Here is a 16,913-nt window from a genome sequence, read left to right on the forward strand (position 1 = left end):
CATCTTGGCTTATGATTTGCCACTGGAAGAGACAGTATTGACCTAAGCCAGAAGAAAGGATGCATTTTAGAAAAGATATGTTTTGTATGTTGACACTCTTCTTTCTGGAGATGTGGATTCCAAAGACATCTTATGATTTTAGATGACTTATTTATTGACCAGGAAGGCTTCATTATGTTGCATAAGCACTCGCTGAAGTGATTAAATTGGTTTTAATTTGCAACCTGAAGGTCACAGTAAATAAATTGAAGAGCTATATATAAATTTATATAAATATAAAATTGACTCAGTATCAAAGTGCTATGAATGTTTTTCTTCAATTTGCCAAATACCTTATAAACTGCGTCATCCTTCTTAATTCAGACCACACAACTAGGAATTCTTTCATTCAATGCATGTCTTGTACATGCCAAACTAAATTACTTATCCCTGGTTACCCAGAGTACATTACTTCGTTAAAATAGTGTCTTCCATCATTACAGCTTTAAGGGGGGAGTTCTTCCTTCCACAGAGAAACCTACTACCCTATCCCATACCTTCCACCCCACATCTGCACTGAAAAACACAAAATGTATTTATTTTCTGAACTCCTAATATATAAAAGCAGTGCTTGTAGACATACACATACTAACTTAGTTTATGGCATCTGTGTGTTTCTGTTCTGTAGTGTTCAATGTTCCCAGTTCTTTCCACCAAGCGTTCTGGGGCGGGAACGTTGTTGTCCTGGATTCCCCACCCCATACTATCCTGTTTATTAGTACAACATACAATATTAATACAACATTAATACCAAATTAATACAATGGATGTCCCAGTGGACAGATCGGTCCAGTGTGCAGGAGTGTGCTACATGATCCACTCTCAAGTCACATATGTCCTTTACACATGAAGAGGACGTATGAAGATGGCAGTAGCTTTGGGGAATCTTGTTTGGTCTGTTCATATTAAGTAGAACGAAGAAGAAAGTAAAAGGAGAGATAGACAAGCAAGCAAACTTCAGCTCTTTTAAATCAAGCATGCATCATGATATACACAAAAACATACAAGGTTTTAGTATCTCCAGGTCAAGAGCGCTCTTTATGCCAGGCATAAAGGGATTGGCAAGGTTTGGTTGTATTTTAACAACCAGCCTTGTCCTTATCCAGGTCTTGATTTGAAAACTGTGTTTTGCAAGGCTGAGCTCAGTTTGGGAAATCCTGTCAAAGCAGTGATCCTTAGGAGGATCGGGGGAATGGCTTCGGCATCACCCCACTATGCCCACTGTTCCCACCAGTAATCCTTGCCAGGAAGAGCCACTGTCACTGATGGGCATAAACGATGCGCAGTCTCAGCCCTGGACACACGGAGGTGCGGAGGTGCGACAGAAGCGGGGTCGCCGTTTGCAGAGCTGCGCTCACTCACTGAATAGACAGGGTTGTTTCCTGTGAAGAGTGTGTGTGGAACCTTCTCAGAGCCTCCAGATGAGTTCTTAGGATGGCACTAGAACAACGAAAATTCCCAAGACGATAGATAGCCTTGGGCTTCCCAGCTGTGCTGTGTGGGTTGCGGGAACAGGGGCCAGAAGAACAGAGGACCACCTCGCTCTTTAGCTTCCCTATAGTGTGGTTTCGCATAGAGCTCATCTGAAACGGGAACTCTATGTTGGTTTTCTCTCTCAGGAACCCTGTCAGTAGTTTAGTATTCAGGGCTCTCATTTATCCCCTCTACTGAGACCATCTGTTTAAATCATCCTTTTTAGAATATTGTTTTCCAGAATTAGCATTTTTTAAAAAAACAATTCATTCCCATTTTGATCATCATTTAATTTCTTCCCCCATGAGTCCTCACAGATGTTAGAATGAGCAATCATAACTTAGGCTTTTTCATTACCGCGAGGCATAAATTGTCTGGGCCTGGGGATTGGCACACGAAGCCCCTGAGCGCTCTTCCACAGTGCCGCTCCCTCCTACTTGTGCAGATCCTTCCTGGCATGTCTGCTCTCCCATTCCTGGCTTGAGCATCACTCTCTGCTAGGACATTATGAATTCAGGAACGCAAGTAAATAATTCTGCTTTATATCTCACCTTCCTTTTATCCTGTCCTTCCTTCTCCCTTTTACTTCGACAGCATGCATGTATGTTTTAGTGCATCTCTTATGCTGTATCATGTTTATTACATTCTTTTCCCCCAGCTGACTTGAAGGTTTTTAGATGAATAAAATTCCCGTCCATTCTAACACCCCACATCTACTGTAGGAACTGGTAGCAATAGCATAGCAATTAAAAAAAAATATTCATTTATTAAAACAAGCTTATTAACCAATTATATGAGACGATGCATTATCAAGGTGCCGGGAGTAGAGGAGATGAAGACAGTGGCTTTGTATGTGTACACAGTATGATAGGACAAACATGTATGACATCAACCAGCAAAACTAATGTGGTATGATTGAATTAGGGAACAGACTGCATTGGTTAGAGGCAACCCAGAGTAAATGACGAAGCTGAGAAAATCAAGACCAACCAAGTTAGGTCACTTCACCTTTGGCTAGTTTCTCCTAATAGCGCCCACATCAGAAAGACCACCTCCACCTGCAAAAGAGTACAGACCCCACCCCCAGGCTCCGTTTTCTTCTGTATTCTTTGTTCTCTTTGTCTGGTTCATATCATATTTTTCTGAAGGAGCTAATCTGAGGGAAGCATGGACCATGTTTTGTTTCCTGGCTCACTTTTGTACTGAGGTCAACTCTTTGAGCATAGCTGTTAGCCAGTGACCTCATGTCTGCTTGGTTTTTGTTGTTGTTGTTGTTGTTGTTAGTTTGTTTGTTAGTTTGTTTAGTTTGTTTATAAACTCTTCTGTAAACATTTTCTAACATAACTCTTAAAGATTTTCTCTCTAAACTAGTCTTGCTGATCTGGAAACGTCTTGGGGTCGAATAAACCCCCAGGTTGATTGTGAATAACATCAGTCACTCAACTAGACTTGGACAAACCACCTTTTACAAGCAACAGTTGTCCCAACTATAAAATAATTACTTTCATTGTCCATAAATTGGGATAATTATGGAATTCCATATTTGAGGCTGAGCATGCAGCAGCTCAGTTCACTCTCAGGAGCAGAATCCTTAATGTGCTGGACGGCAGTTCATGCTTTAGAATAGGAGTTTTCAGTCACAGTCCTACTGTAATCTTCATATGTGTTAGTCATTTTCTAAGGACGCGAACATTCTATTGCTAGGCAAACCATTTAAGTGCTTTATTAAAGTGATCTTATTTTCAGTTTTTTTTAAACATTTGAACTCATCCGTATTTTCATCATTTCTTCTCACCATACCCGTTTTGCATTGAATGGGTTGTTTGGTGTGCTCACTGACCCCAATAATTTTAACCTTGCATTTCTTAGAACACAGTGTATTCATTAACCTACACATTATTCAGATTATTGGAATCATGGATTCAATCCATGTCTTGGTTATAAATAATGAAATTGAATGGAAATGAATGGCAATTAAAAGTGAAGATTACCCTACTGCCTTAGAAGTGATGAGAAATTGACTTGTAATTTGATGTGATGATTTTTCTCTTACATTATATTTTTCTTTAAATTGTATGTATCTATCTGCATCATACTGCCTGGGCCATAAAGTACATTGACAGTAGAACATATCTGCTTTTGGAATGATGTAAAATAAAGTTGAAAGGCTAGCGATGGGCGTACACCCATGCATGCACATGCAGAAGTAAAATGGGCTTAGTGGGTTTAAGAGAAAAAGGCAGAAGGATTATATGAAGTTGGAAAGGGAAAGGTCTTAAGATAGAGAAGGCATTGGAGGAGCAAGGGTGGTGATGGATATGTTCAAAGCCTATTATATGCGTGGAAATATCACATATTGATGATAATTTCAAATCATCAGTGTGAAACTATCAATCGTAAAAGCAAAGTAAGTTGTGGGGAAACAGAAATTTAAATCAACAATTAAGATGGAAGAAAAACAGACATTGAATGTTATTTTTTCTTTGAGAACCCTGAATTGGACTCAAAGATTGCAAAACCCACCCTCTGATTCTGACGCCACTGTGTCATGTGTCTCTGGTGTGTCTAGATGTGCAAAGTGACCTACTGAAATGACTTACTAATGCCAATCAGTGGGTCAACATTTGCAAAATTGAAATGCTTGGATTCCATCATTCTAAGGCAGGGTGTAGTGCTTTTATTCCCACAGTGAGTGTGAAAACATTTACATGGTTGCTCAAGAGGAACGTCTCATGCTCACATTTGTCAGTGACAGAACTCAGGGCCACATTTTACAGTACCAGCAGTATGAAACAGACTAATGTATAGACATAGAAGAAGACTATAAAATTAAAATTATGGTATCAAATCACAAATAAACTACTCGTCAGCCAAGGCAGGAGAGAAGCTTTTGTTTAAAGACTGACATTTATTTCCATGTTTTCATCGCTTCCGGACCAAGAATAGGAGCGATTCCACAAGTCCAATCATCTGGACATCATACAAGTTAAGGGAGGCATCGCATTCAATTCTGTCTCAGACTTTGGAAAGCACTATTGCTGAGTGGGTGGAGTTTCTGCATCCACGATGAATCTGATGGCTGGTCCAAATTCAGATTTAAGCTTCCCTCTTGTTAGCATTCAGGCATCTACACCAGCCTGTCCTCAAGGACCAAGCAATAACAGGACATTGAAGAACATTTAGAGAGGAAACTGGAGACAGAGAGAGAGAGAGAGAGAGAGAGAGAGAGAGAGAGAGAGAGAGAGAGAGAGTTGGATTTTGCACATGAGAGAAGAGAGGCTGCATTTGTCTTTCTTCTCCCAATACATCTTCTTATTTCTTCCAGTTTCCTCTCTAAATTCCATTGTATAATACTGTCCCTCTTCTCATTTCATGATTTAGATACATATATGGCAATAGATATGTATAATATTCACACATGATATATTTAAATAAACATTAGTTCTAGATTTTTATATGAGAAAAGTATTTGTTTTTCTGAATCTGCCTTTCTTTAATTTGACATGATGATCTCTAGTTTCATCTGTTTTCCTACAATTCACACAATTTTATTCTTCTTTACAGTTAAAAAACTCTGTACCATATTTTATCTACTCTTGGACATCTTGGCTGGTACCATAACTTAGCTATTGTGAGCAGTGCGGTAACAAACATGGATGCCCAAGTATTAACCACTGTAGTATATTGACTTAGGATCCCTTAGATTTATAGCCAGGAGTAGAATTGCTGGATCACATGATAATTCTCTTTGATATTCGTTGAGTAGCTTTCATACTTATTTCCATAGTGGCTGTACTCATTTATATTTCTACCAACAGGATATACATGGTCTTTTTTTCCCATCTTCTTTGGCATATGCTGTCATTTGTTTTCTTACTTATATGAATTCTTATTCAGGGTGAAATGGAATATCAATGTAGTTTTAATTTCCATTTTCCTATTGTTAAGAATGTTGAAGTTTTTCATGTAATTATTGACCATTTGTATTTTTTGGGAACTGACTAGTTAACATGCCCAATTGTTTTTTTTTTAAAGTAAATTTTATTAAATTATAAAAGTTTCCATTTCCGCCCCTCTTCCCAACACCCTCCCACTCCCCCCACTCCCTCTCCTCCTCCCTCTTCGTCCCTTAGGGTAGTCAGGGTTTCCTGCCCTGTGGGAAGTTCCAGTTCATTCCCCCTCCCTCCAGGTCCAGGAAGGTGAGTGTCCAGACAGGATCCCCAAAATCCAGTATATGCAGAGGAAACAGGTCCCAGTATCATAGTCAATGGCTTTTCAGAAAGACTTCGGGCCAGCCACAGTCAGAGAATCCGGCCAAATTCCGAGAATCTGGTTAGATCACTTCCTCGTTCAGTCCCAGTCCAACTGGCCTTGGTAAACTCTCATTAGATCCGTTCCCTTGTATCAGTGGGTGATAGCATCCCTCGCAGTACTGATTTCGTTTTTCATGTTCTTCCTCCTTCTGCTCCTCATTTGGACCTCGGGGGAATCAGTCCGGTGCTCCAATGTGGGTCTCCGACTGTATCGCCATCCTTCGCCAGATGAAGGATCTATGGTGATAAGCAAAATATACATCAGTATGGTTATGGGCCACGGCCGATTCAGGCACCCTCTCCTCTGTCCAGAGAACAATCTGGGGGATCTCTCCTTGGACCTGGGATCCCATATATAATCAAGTCTCCTGTAAACCCTAAAATGACTCCCTTAGTTGAAATATATTCTTCCCTGATCCCATATTCATCCTTCCTCCCTCCCCCCCCCATCCCAGGCCACCGAGCTTTCCCCGTTCCTCCCCTACTCCCTTCTCTCTAACCCTCTCCCCTTCCATCAACCCTCCCACCCCCCCCATGCACCCGAGGTTACCTGGGACTCTTGTCTATTTCCTACCTCCTGGTGGATAGCTAAATAATCTTCGTCAGGTTCATCTTCTTATTTAGCTTCTCTAGGATCACAAATAATAGGCTCAAAGACCTTTAATTATGGTTAGAATCCACTTATGAGTGAATACATACCTTGTTCCTCTTTTTGGGTCTGGCTTACCTCACTCAGTAAAGCGTTTTCTATTTCCATCCATTTGCGTGCAAAATTCAAGATGTCATTGTTTTTTACCGCTGAGTAAAACTCTAATGTGTATATGTTCCACACCTTCTTTAACCATTCTTCTATTGAGGGGCACCTAGGCTGTTTCCAGGTTCTGGCTATTACAAATAGTGCTGCTATGAACATAGTAGAACAAATGCTTTTGTAGTATGTTAGGGAATCTTTAGGGTATATTCCCAAGAGTGGAATTGCTGGGTCCTGAGGGAGGTTGACTCCCAGTTTCCTGAGAAACCGCCACACTGATTTCCACAGTGGCTGCACGAGTTTGCATTCCCACCAACAATGGATGAGTGTTCCCCTCACCCCACATCCTCTCCAGCATAGGCTATCGTTGGTGTTTTTGACTTTAGCTATTCTAACAGGTGTAAGATGGTATCTCAAAGTGGTTTTGATTTGCATTTCCCTGATCGCTAAGGAGGTTGAGCATGACCTTAAGTGTCTTCTGGCCATTCGAAGTTCATCTGTTGTGAATTCTCTGTTAAGTTCAGTACCCCATTTTTTAATTGGGTTAATTAGAGTTTTAGTGCCTAGTTTCTTGAGTTCTTTGTATATTTTGGAGATCAGACCTTTGTCTGATGAGGGGTTGGTGAAGATCTTCTCCCAGTCAGAAGGCAGCCTTTTTGTCCTACTGACAGTGTCCTTTGCTTTACAGAAGCTTCTCAGTTTCAGTAGATCCCATTTATTCATTGTTTCTCTTATTGTCTGTGCTGCTGGGGTCCTACTTAGGAAGAGGCCTCCTGTGCCTATATCTTGTAGACTACTTCCCACTTTCTCTTCTATCAGGTTCAAATGGACGGATTAATGTTGATGTCTTTAATCCATTTGGACTTGATTTTTGTGCATGGTGATAGATATGGATCCACTTTCATTTTTTTACAGGTTGACATCCAGTTATGCCAGCACCATTTGTTAAAGATGCTTTCCTTCTTCCATTGTATACCTTTAGCTCCCTTGTCAAAAATTAGGTGTTCATAAGTTTGTGGGTTAATATCTGGGTCTTCTATTCGATTCCATAGGTCGACTTCTCTGTTCTTATGCCAATACCAAGCTGTTTTCAATACTGTAGCTCTATAATAGAGTTTGAAGTCAGGGATGGTAATGCCTCCAGAAGTTCTTTTATTGTATAAGATTGTTTTGGCTATCCTGGGTTTTTTGTTTTGCCATATAAACTTGATTATTGTTCTCTCAAGGTCTGTGAAGAAGTTTGATGGGATTTTGATGGGGATTGCATTGAATCTATAGATTGCTTTTGGTAGAATTGCCATTTTTACTATGTTGATTCTCCCAATCCAAGAGCAGGGGAAGTCTTTCCATTTTCTGGTATCCTCCTCAATTTCTTTCTTTAAAGACTTAAAGTTTTTGTCAAATAGGTCTTTCACTTCCTTGGTTAGAGTAACCCCAAGATATTTTATGCTATTTGTGGCTATCATGAAAGGTGATGCTTCTCTGATTTCCCTCTCTGCTTCTTTATCCTTTGTGTATAGGAGGGCCACTGAATTTTTGGAGTTGATCTTGTATCCTGCCACGTTACTAAAGGTGTTTATCAGCTGTAGGAGTTCTTTGGTAGAGTTTTTGGGGTCACTTACGTAAACTATCATATCGTCAGCAAATAATGAAAGTTTAACTTCATCCTTTCCAATACGAATCCCCTTGATCTCCTTATGTTGTCTTATTGCTATTGCTAGAACTTCAAGCACTATATTGAAGAGGTATGGAGAGAGTGGACAGCCTTGTCGTGTTCCTGATTTTAGTGGAAAGGCTTTGAGTTTCTCTCCATTCAGTTTGATGTTAGCTGTCGGCTTGCTGTATATTGCTTTTATTATATTTAGGTATGATCCTTGTATCCCCAGTCTCTCCAACACCTTTATCATAAATGGATGTTGAATTTTGTCAAATGCTTTTTCAGCATCTAGTGAGATGATCATATGGTTTTTTTCTTTCAGTTTATTTATATGATGGATTACATTGATAGATTTGCGTATGTTGAACCAGCCCTGCATCTCTGGAATGAAGCCGACTTGATCATAATGGATAATTTTTCTAATGTGCTCTTGGATTCGGTTTGCCAGTATTTTATTGAGAATTTTCGCGTTGATGTTCATGAGTGAGATTGGCCTGTAATTCTCTTTCTTGGTTGTGTCTTTGTGTGGTTTTGGTATTAGGGTAACTGTAGCTTCATAAAAGGAGTTAGGCAATGACTCTTCTGTTTCTATATTGTGGAATACATTAAGGAGTATAGGTATTAGCTCTTCCTGGAAGTTCTGGTAGAATTCTGCATTGAAACCATCTGGTCCTGGGCTTTTTTTGGTAGGGAGATTTTTGATAACAGCTTCTAATTCTTCGCGACTAACAGGTCTATTTAGATTGTTCACCTGTTCTTAGTTCAACTTTGGTATATGGTACTTATCTAAAGAAATGTCCATTTCTTTTACATTTTCCAACTTTGTGGCATATAAACTTTCATAATAAGATCTAATGATTCTCTGAATTTCCTCTGTGTCTGTGGTTATGTCCCCCTTTTCATTTCTGATCTTATTAATTTGCATGTTCTCTCTCTGCCGTTTGATTAATTTCGATAGGGGTTTGTCAATCTTGTTGATTTTCTCCAAGAACCAGCTTTTTGATTCATTGATTCTTTGGATTGTTTTCTCTGTTTCTATTTTGTTGATTTCAGCCCTCAGTTTGATTATTTCCAGTCTTCTAGACCTCCTGGGTGAATCAGCTTCTTTTTTTTCTAGATCTTTCAAGTGTGCTGTTAAGTCTCCAATGTGTGCTTTCTCTGCTTTCTTTAATTGGGCACTTAGTGCTATGAACTTTCCTCTTAGCACTGCTTTCATAGTGTCCCATAGGTTTGAGTATGTTGTGTCTTTGTTTTCATTAAATTCAAGGAAGAGTTTAATTTCTTTCTTTATTTCTTCCTTGACCCAGGGGTGATTTAGTAGTTGACTGTTCAGTTTCCAAGAGTTTGTTGGCTTCCTGGGGGGAGCATTGTTGTTGAATTCTAATTTTAGTCCATGGTGATCTGACAAGACACAGGTAGTTACTAATATTTTTTTGTATCTGTGGAAGTTTGCTTTGTTACCGAGTATGTGGGCAATTTTCGAGAAGGTTCCATGAGCTGCAGAGAAAAAAGTATATTCTTTCCTATTTGGGTGGAGTGTTCTATAGATGTCTGTTAAGTCCATTTGATTCAATACCTCCAATAGATCTCTCAATTCTCTGTTTGGTTTCTGTCTGATTGACCTGTCCATTGGTGAGAGAGGAGTGTTGAAGTCTCCTACTATTAGTGTGTGTGGTTTGATGACCGCCTTGAGTTCTAGAAGAGTTTCTTTTACATATGTGGGTGCCTTTATATTAGGAGCATAGATATTCAGGATTGAGACTTCCTCCTGATGAATTGTTCCAGTTATGAGTATGAAATGTCCATCTCCATTTCTTCTGATTGATTTTAGTTTGAAGTCGATTTTGTTAGATATTAGAATGGCCACGCCCGCTTGTTTCTTAGGTCCATTTGCTTGGAAAACCTTTTCCCAACTCTTTACTCTGAGTAGGTGTCTGTCTTTGTGGTTGAGGTGTGTTTCTTGTAAACAGCAGAATGTTGGATCCTGTTTTCGTATCCAATCTCTAAGTCTGTGCCTCTTTATAGGTGAATTGAGTCCATTGATATTAAGTGATATTAATGACCAGTGGTTGTTGACTCCGGTCATTTTTTTTTTTTTGGGTAGTAGAGTGTATGTGTTTTTCTTCTTTGATTTGTGCTTGTGAATGGTCGCTAGATGTTCGAGTTATTGTAGGCCGTGTTGGGAATGTTGGATTCCTTCGGTAGTGATTTTCCTTCTAATATTCTCTGTAAGGCTGGATTAGTAGCTACGTATTGTTTAAATTTGTTTTTATCCTGGAATATTTTGTTTTCTCCGTTTATAGTGAACAATAGATTGGCTGGGTATAGTAGTCTGGGTTTGCATCCATGGTCTCTTAGTTTCTGCAGTACCTCTATCCAGGATCTTCTGGCTTTCATGGTTTCCATAGAGAAATCCGGTGTAAGCCTGATAGGCTTACCTTTATAAGTTACTTGACCTTTTTCCTTTGCAGCTCTTAAAATTTTTTCTTTAATATTTATGTTTTGTGTTTTGATTATTATATGGCGAGGAGATTTTTTTTCTGATCCAGTCTATTCGGTGTTCTGTATGCTTCTTGAACCTTCATAGGAATATCGTTCTTTAGGTTGGGAAAGTTTTCTTCTATAATTTTGTTGAATATATTTTCTGGGCCTTTGATCTGCAGTTCTTCTCCTTCTTCAATCCCTATTATTCTTAGATTTGGTTTTTTTATTGTGTCCCAGATTTCCTGAATGTTTTGTGAAGAGAATTTGTTGGATTTGCCGTTTTCTTTGACCAGAGCATTTATTTTCTCTATGGTATCTTCAGATTCTGAGATTCGTTCTTCTATCTCTTGTATTCTATTGGTTATGCTTGATTCTGTAGTCTCCGTTCGTTTACCTAGGTTTTCCATATCCAGCCGGTTCTCCGTTTGTGTTTTCTTCATTGCCTCCATTTCAGTTTTCAATTCTTGCACTGTTTCCTTTACTTGTTTGATTGTTTTTTCTTGGTTTCTCAAGGTCTCATTCACGGATTTACTTAGTTCTTCAAACTTTTTGTTATATTTCTCATCAATTTCTATACTCATTTCTTCAAACTTTTTGTTATATTTCTCATCCAATTCTTTAAGGGAGTTATTCATATCCTGTTTAAGGGACTCTATTGCTTTCATAATGGCACTTTTTTCCACTTCTTCTGGGTTAAGGTGTTCAAGCCCTTCTGTTGTAGGGTCCTTGGGATCTGGTGTTTTCATGTTGTTTTTCAAATTGTTGGATGAGGTCTTGCCTTGGCGTCTGCCCATCTCTTACTTCAAATGTTCTCTATTGGAACTTCTGTTACCGGGTCAGGTTCCCTTCTTGGGCAGGGACTTCACTGACAGAATGCCCACCTTTCCTCAGGCAGTCTATTGAAGCAAAGGCACTCCCTCTTTCCTGGATGCGCCTACAGCCCAGGCCCAGCTCGCAAGGCAGCTGAGCTGGGGAAATTTTATGGCCCCAGGGGGAAGGGAGAAATATAGGAATTCGTACCTGGATGGGAGCTGGGATGGCAGGCGGGAGGGGGTAGCCAGCACTGCAGGGCGACCTTGGCGTCTATGGGGTCAGGGAACACCCAAGCTCCTCCTCACCAGGACCCTGCCACGGCCCGAAGGAAACTCACCCCACCAATGGTCCTCTGCTAGAAGTCAGGGCCCCTACTGGATGGGAGCCGGGATGGCAGGCGGGAGGGGGTAGCCAGCACTGCAGGGCGACCTGGGAACATGCCCAATTGTTGATTGAATGATTTTAATTTGGATTGGTTAATCTTTAATGCTTTATATATTAATGCTTGATCATATAGTTGGCAAAGATTTACTCTAGAGGGCTTTATATGGCTTTGAGTGTATATTTGAAAGTACTTGTTATTGTGTACGCTATGTGTCTAAAAAGTTATTTTATACTTAAGATAGCATATCCAATAACAAGCACTTTCAATTTAACTACTTCAAATTAAAATCATCCAGTCAACAAATGAGTGTATTAGCTTGTCCCAAAATTATTCAAGGTACCAGTAGGACCTTTACGTCTCTGAGATACAGGCAAAGAGCCCTGAAATGGGAGTTGGTTCATATCAGTCTGCACTGGAGAGGTCACAAGAAATCTGGGTCTCGTTTGTGTATAAAATACGGAAGCTCTGTTTAAAGACCAAAGACAAAAGTCTGACAGTTCAATGATTCTGTTTTGAGGTAGGAAAAACACATGAAAGTAGCACTCATATCACGGGAGAGAAATTCTACAGAACCCGAATGTTCTTCCCAGTGACGATGGACATAGAGCAAAGAGGCAAGCCTGGATGAGCCCCTGAATTTCTCTGTAGCAGATCTTGAGAACAGAATAGAGAGGTGTTGGGGTGGAGAGGGGAAGATGGGAGCTTTTTGGCTTGTTCCTGTATTGCTCTCAGTTCTGGAGATGTGTTTGAAAGCAACACATGTATCACTCAAATCTTAAAGAGTGGTTAAACTGGGTAGTTTAAGCCTTGACTTTGTGTGTGTGTGTGTGTGTGTGTGTTAACCCTTTAACTGGCATTAGCTCGCAGGGTTAATAGGAAGGGAAGAGATAGAGCTAGCTACCTGCTCTCTGCTTCTGGGTATTCGCTGCAGTGAAAAACTATTTCACATCCCCCTTACCATGCTTCCGTGCCATGGTGGACTGAGCCCTGTCAGACGGTAAGCCTAAATGAGCCCTTCTTCTCTTGTGGTGCTTTCTGTGAGCTCCTACAGCATAGACCAGAGAGGGGAAAAGCAACTAATAGGAGGAACACAGAAACCAGAAACTGGGTCACATGGCCAATTATCCAAGCTCAGCTAGATTGTCCTCCGTCTTCATTAGAAATGATCTTGACCCAGGATGCAGAGACAGGAGGATCTCTGTGAGTTCAAGGCCAGCCTGATCTACAAGAACTAGTTCCAGGACAGGCTCTAAAGCTACAGAGAAACCCTATCTTGGAAAAATCACAAAGAAAAAAACAAAACAAAACAAAACAAAGAAAACAAAAACAAAAGATCTTGAAGAGTTGGGAAGTAAACCTCAAAAGATCACCTCAGTGTTGCAGGTTATTCTGAAAAATAAAAGATTATACCTCTTGAACAAGAGTGGAAACAGGATGGTGTAGCTATGTGAAAAGGAATTTCAATCCTTACTAAAACTTTTATTTTGAAATGAAATTATTTATTTTAACTGAAAGATATGGATTATACAAGATCCAGAATTTATTATTAAGGACAAACTGAATCTTCAGTCAGACATACAGATATTTAAATTTTCTTCTTAATTGTTAGGTGCCAATTGGTTATGATAGCCTCATAGTTTTGCTGTAGTTTTATATGCTTGCTAAAATCTCCTTTCTTTTTTCTTTCTTTTTTTTTGGTGAAAAAAAGTTTCACTGCATAGCCCAGGCTGAGTTCACTGAGGAATAGGAAGGGAAAAAGGGAACACTCTGACTCTCATGAAGGTTCACTCAGCGAAGACCCAGTGCACTAGATGGCTATGCGTTTGAATTTCTCAGAGAACTCAGATCTTTATACATGGGAACATGCAGCTTGCTAGTAAGTGAGGATGCACAGAAATGCTAGCCGCATCCAAGGTAACACCTTGGTGTTGGGCGTCACGGTTTAACCAGGATGCCAGGCTTGGGAGAAGGCTCAGTCAGAAGGTCTCTCTGACACAAACCTAAGGACCTAAGTTTAGATCCCTAGCTCCCACATAAATGGCTGGGTATAATGAGCAGAGACAGGAAATTGAGGCAGACAGATCCTGGGGATCCATTATAACTCCAGTTTCAGTGAGAGACCCTCAAAAACTAACATGGAGGGCTGGAGAGATGGCTCAGAGGTTAAGAGCATTGCCTGCTCTTCCATGGGTCCTGAGTTCAATTCCCAGCAACCACATGGTGGTTCACAACCATCTGAACTGATATCTGATTCCCTCTTCTGGCCTGCAGACAGACACACAGACAAAATATTGTATACATAATAAATAAATATTTTTTAAAAAAAACTAACATGGAGACAAGTAGAGTAAGATCATCCAATCCTTGACTTACACACACAGGCACCCCTGCACATACATGTCCACATATGCACACTTTCCCACAATTGCCAGGGGAGGGAATAATGGATCCTATTAAGAAACAATGCCCAATAATAAGACCTTTGAGAGATCACAGGCTCAAGAGCTAAAATACAATACATATCTAAATAGCTTTTGAAAGCATGCCACGGGGACCCTTTGCAATGTGTCTTGGGGGTACACATTTTTTTTTAGTGTTGCTCTGCAGTACACTCAGAGTTGGACAGTTCAAGTCTACTGTCCAATAATAAATATTTCTCTCTAAATATGGATTCCTATAAGATGAGAGCATCATGTCTGATGTATCTAGAGTATTTTCACTGTCTAATGGATGAATCGTCAAGATGATCAGGCATAATAATAGCCATAATTAATAAAATTTGGAAGGCAATAAATTAAATAATTAAAAATACCTTCCATATTTAAAACTCACATGGTTTATTTCTTATGAAGTTTCTGCCTTTATTACTGGGCTGCTCCTTTTCCTCCCCCCCCTCATGCTTATGATTGGGGAAAACTTCTAAATGTTTTGTATGAGGGAAGCAATCAGTGTTTTTATAATAATAGCAAATGAAGTACATACCCAGGGCTTACTGATGGATGAGATTAATATCGAAAAGAAATATAAATAGTCACAGCCATCATGAGTAACCAAGGAATGAGTGTTCACAAGAGCTGTTGCGTGGATTGCAAACCTTTGGTCCGAGGTTTGCACACACTCCTGTGAGAATCCGGTTTATTGTCTCAGTGGCGGACTGATGAGTCCTTGCCAGCACTAATGTATGTCCTTGTTTAACTGAGAGCATGCTGACCTGGCTTATTACGTCTATCAAGTGTCTCTTCCTGGAGTGTTCTGGGTAATAACCGGTGTTTGTGACCCAGGCAGCACATCAACCCTGGGTCCTGAATGTGCACTTTGCTGGGGCCTGGAAGACAGACATCTTATTCCAAGGACATGATGTTTGCTGAGTAAGGTAGTCATGGCTCCCACTGAGATGCTGTCACCTCTGATCCAGGGCACATTTCCTCTGACATCAGAGATGTCACCATGGGCTGAGTGTAAAAACAGCTTTCGGGCAGCGCTGTTTTGTAACCTCTGACCGGTTCACACTCTGGCCTATCAAGCTGTAACTGCAGTCATTGACTTAAGGAGGTGAAGAGTTTCATTCAGCCATTGTCTGTGAGCAGAGATTTTAAAAAAGCCAACTGTTTTGACATTGCTGTTCCCTTTCCTCCGACTTCCGTGGTTGCAGACTCAGCGCGCGACAGCTCAGCTCGTCCTCACCCACGCTGAAGTGGGGACTTTGGCCTCTGCCCAAATGACATCCTTGTTTACTTCCTTCTGTCTCCAGATGACAAAGAATGGCACAGTGGAGTCTGAAGAAGCGAGCACTCTGACAGTCGATGACATTTCCGATGATGATATCGATTTAGACAACACAGAAGTAGACGAATACTTCTTCCTACAACCCCTGCCCACAAAAAAGCGGAGAGCCCTGCTGCGCGCCTCCGGAGTGAAGAAGATCGACGTGGAAGAAAAACACGAGCTGCGGGCCATCCGCCTGTCTCGGGAGGACTGTGGCTGTGACTGCAGAGTGTTCTGTGATCCAGAAACATGTACCTGCAGCCTGGCAGGCATTAAGTGTCAGGTAAGGATTGGCATTTCAGAGCATCTGAAGAAGAGATGTCTCATGTCACCCCAGAAAGAAGCAGTCATGTTGGGTATATTAAGTTTTTTTTTTCTCTCTCTTTAACCTGGAGAAGAATTGGGCTGGAAAGGAAAGACACATAACTCAAGGGCAAAGAAACCCCAATTCAAGGGCATTCATAAAACGCTCATGCATAGTGTGTATGGTGTAAATGGAAACTCAAACTGCAGCTGAGTTTGCTGAGGCATTCCCTCCCAGATTCTGTCCTTACAGCAGCTTATTTTAACTCTTCTCTTACATGGGAGAGGACCCCGTCTGTTGCACTTGAGTGCATACTTTCTGGTCCATCCATGGGATATAAAATAATAATTCATCACCAGTGATATGGACTACTGGAGAAGTCCCTAGTCAGGCAGACCTTAAAAGACTAAACTGCATTCTTACCTTGTCTGGGGTAGGGTTTCCAGGGAAACCCTGCACTCAATGTCATGTCTACATTGAAATGTAGGTTGAGATGCTGTCGAACTCACAGGGGAGTCTCACCTGACACACTTTTGTAAACAAGGTGGACTGGGGCCCAGCCCCTGTGTTTATCCGTTACTTGTGGCCAGTTTCACTCTTCAAATTACTGAGACGACAAAACTGCAAAACCCCAAATGGTCTCATTCTTAGTCAATGAAAATAAAGCAAAGCTACCATGGGCAGCGTTGACTCAGGGCTGCTAAGGTTTCCTTAACAAGAACAGGGAGTCTGTCTTATTGTGGCAACAAGGTTGGCTTGAGGAATGTGAGAAAGAAGTGAGTAAGAGAGGACTTTTGCTCTCTGGGAATATCCTCCTGAACAATGAAAAGTCTGTCTCGCTCCACAGAGCCTCAGACTTGACTTTTATGTGAGCAACAGTGGGAACTGCCTCATGAGCCTCACCTGGTGATTACACTGTTTAAAACCTC

General features: G+C 40.7%; 1 protein-coding gene across 6 annotated transcripts in view; it reads left to right on the forward strand.

The window, feature by feature from the left end:
- The window catches only part of Csrnp3 (cysteine and serine rich nuclear protein 3), a 199,332-nt gene that overhangs the window by 170,947 nt on the left and 11,472 nt on the right, over nt 1-16,913 (forward strand). For all 6 annotated transcript variants that reach the window (XM_087900021.1, XM_087900020.1, XM_087900023.1 and 3 more), the window contains one exon: nt 15,667-15,963. In XM_087900021.1, the coding sequence (XP_087756147.1) occupies nt 15,667-15,963 (297 nt within the window). The remainder of the gene's footprint in view (nt 1-15,666; nt 15,964-16,913) is intronic.

This window comes from Myodes glareolus, chromosome 21, assembly GCF_982192425.1.
Source record: "Myodes glareolus chromosome 21, mMyoGla1.1, whole genome shotgun sequence".
NCBI classification, from domain to species: domain Eukaryota; kingdom Metazoa; phylum Chordata; class Mammalia; order Rodentia; family Cricetidae; genus Myodes; species Myodes glareolus.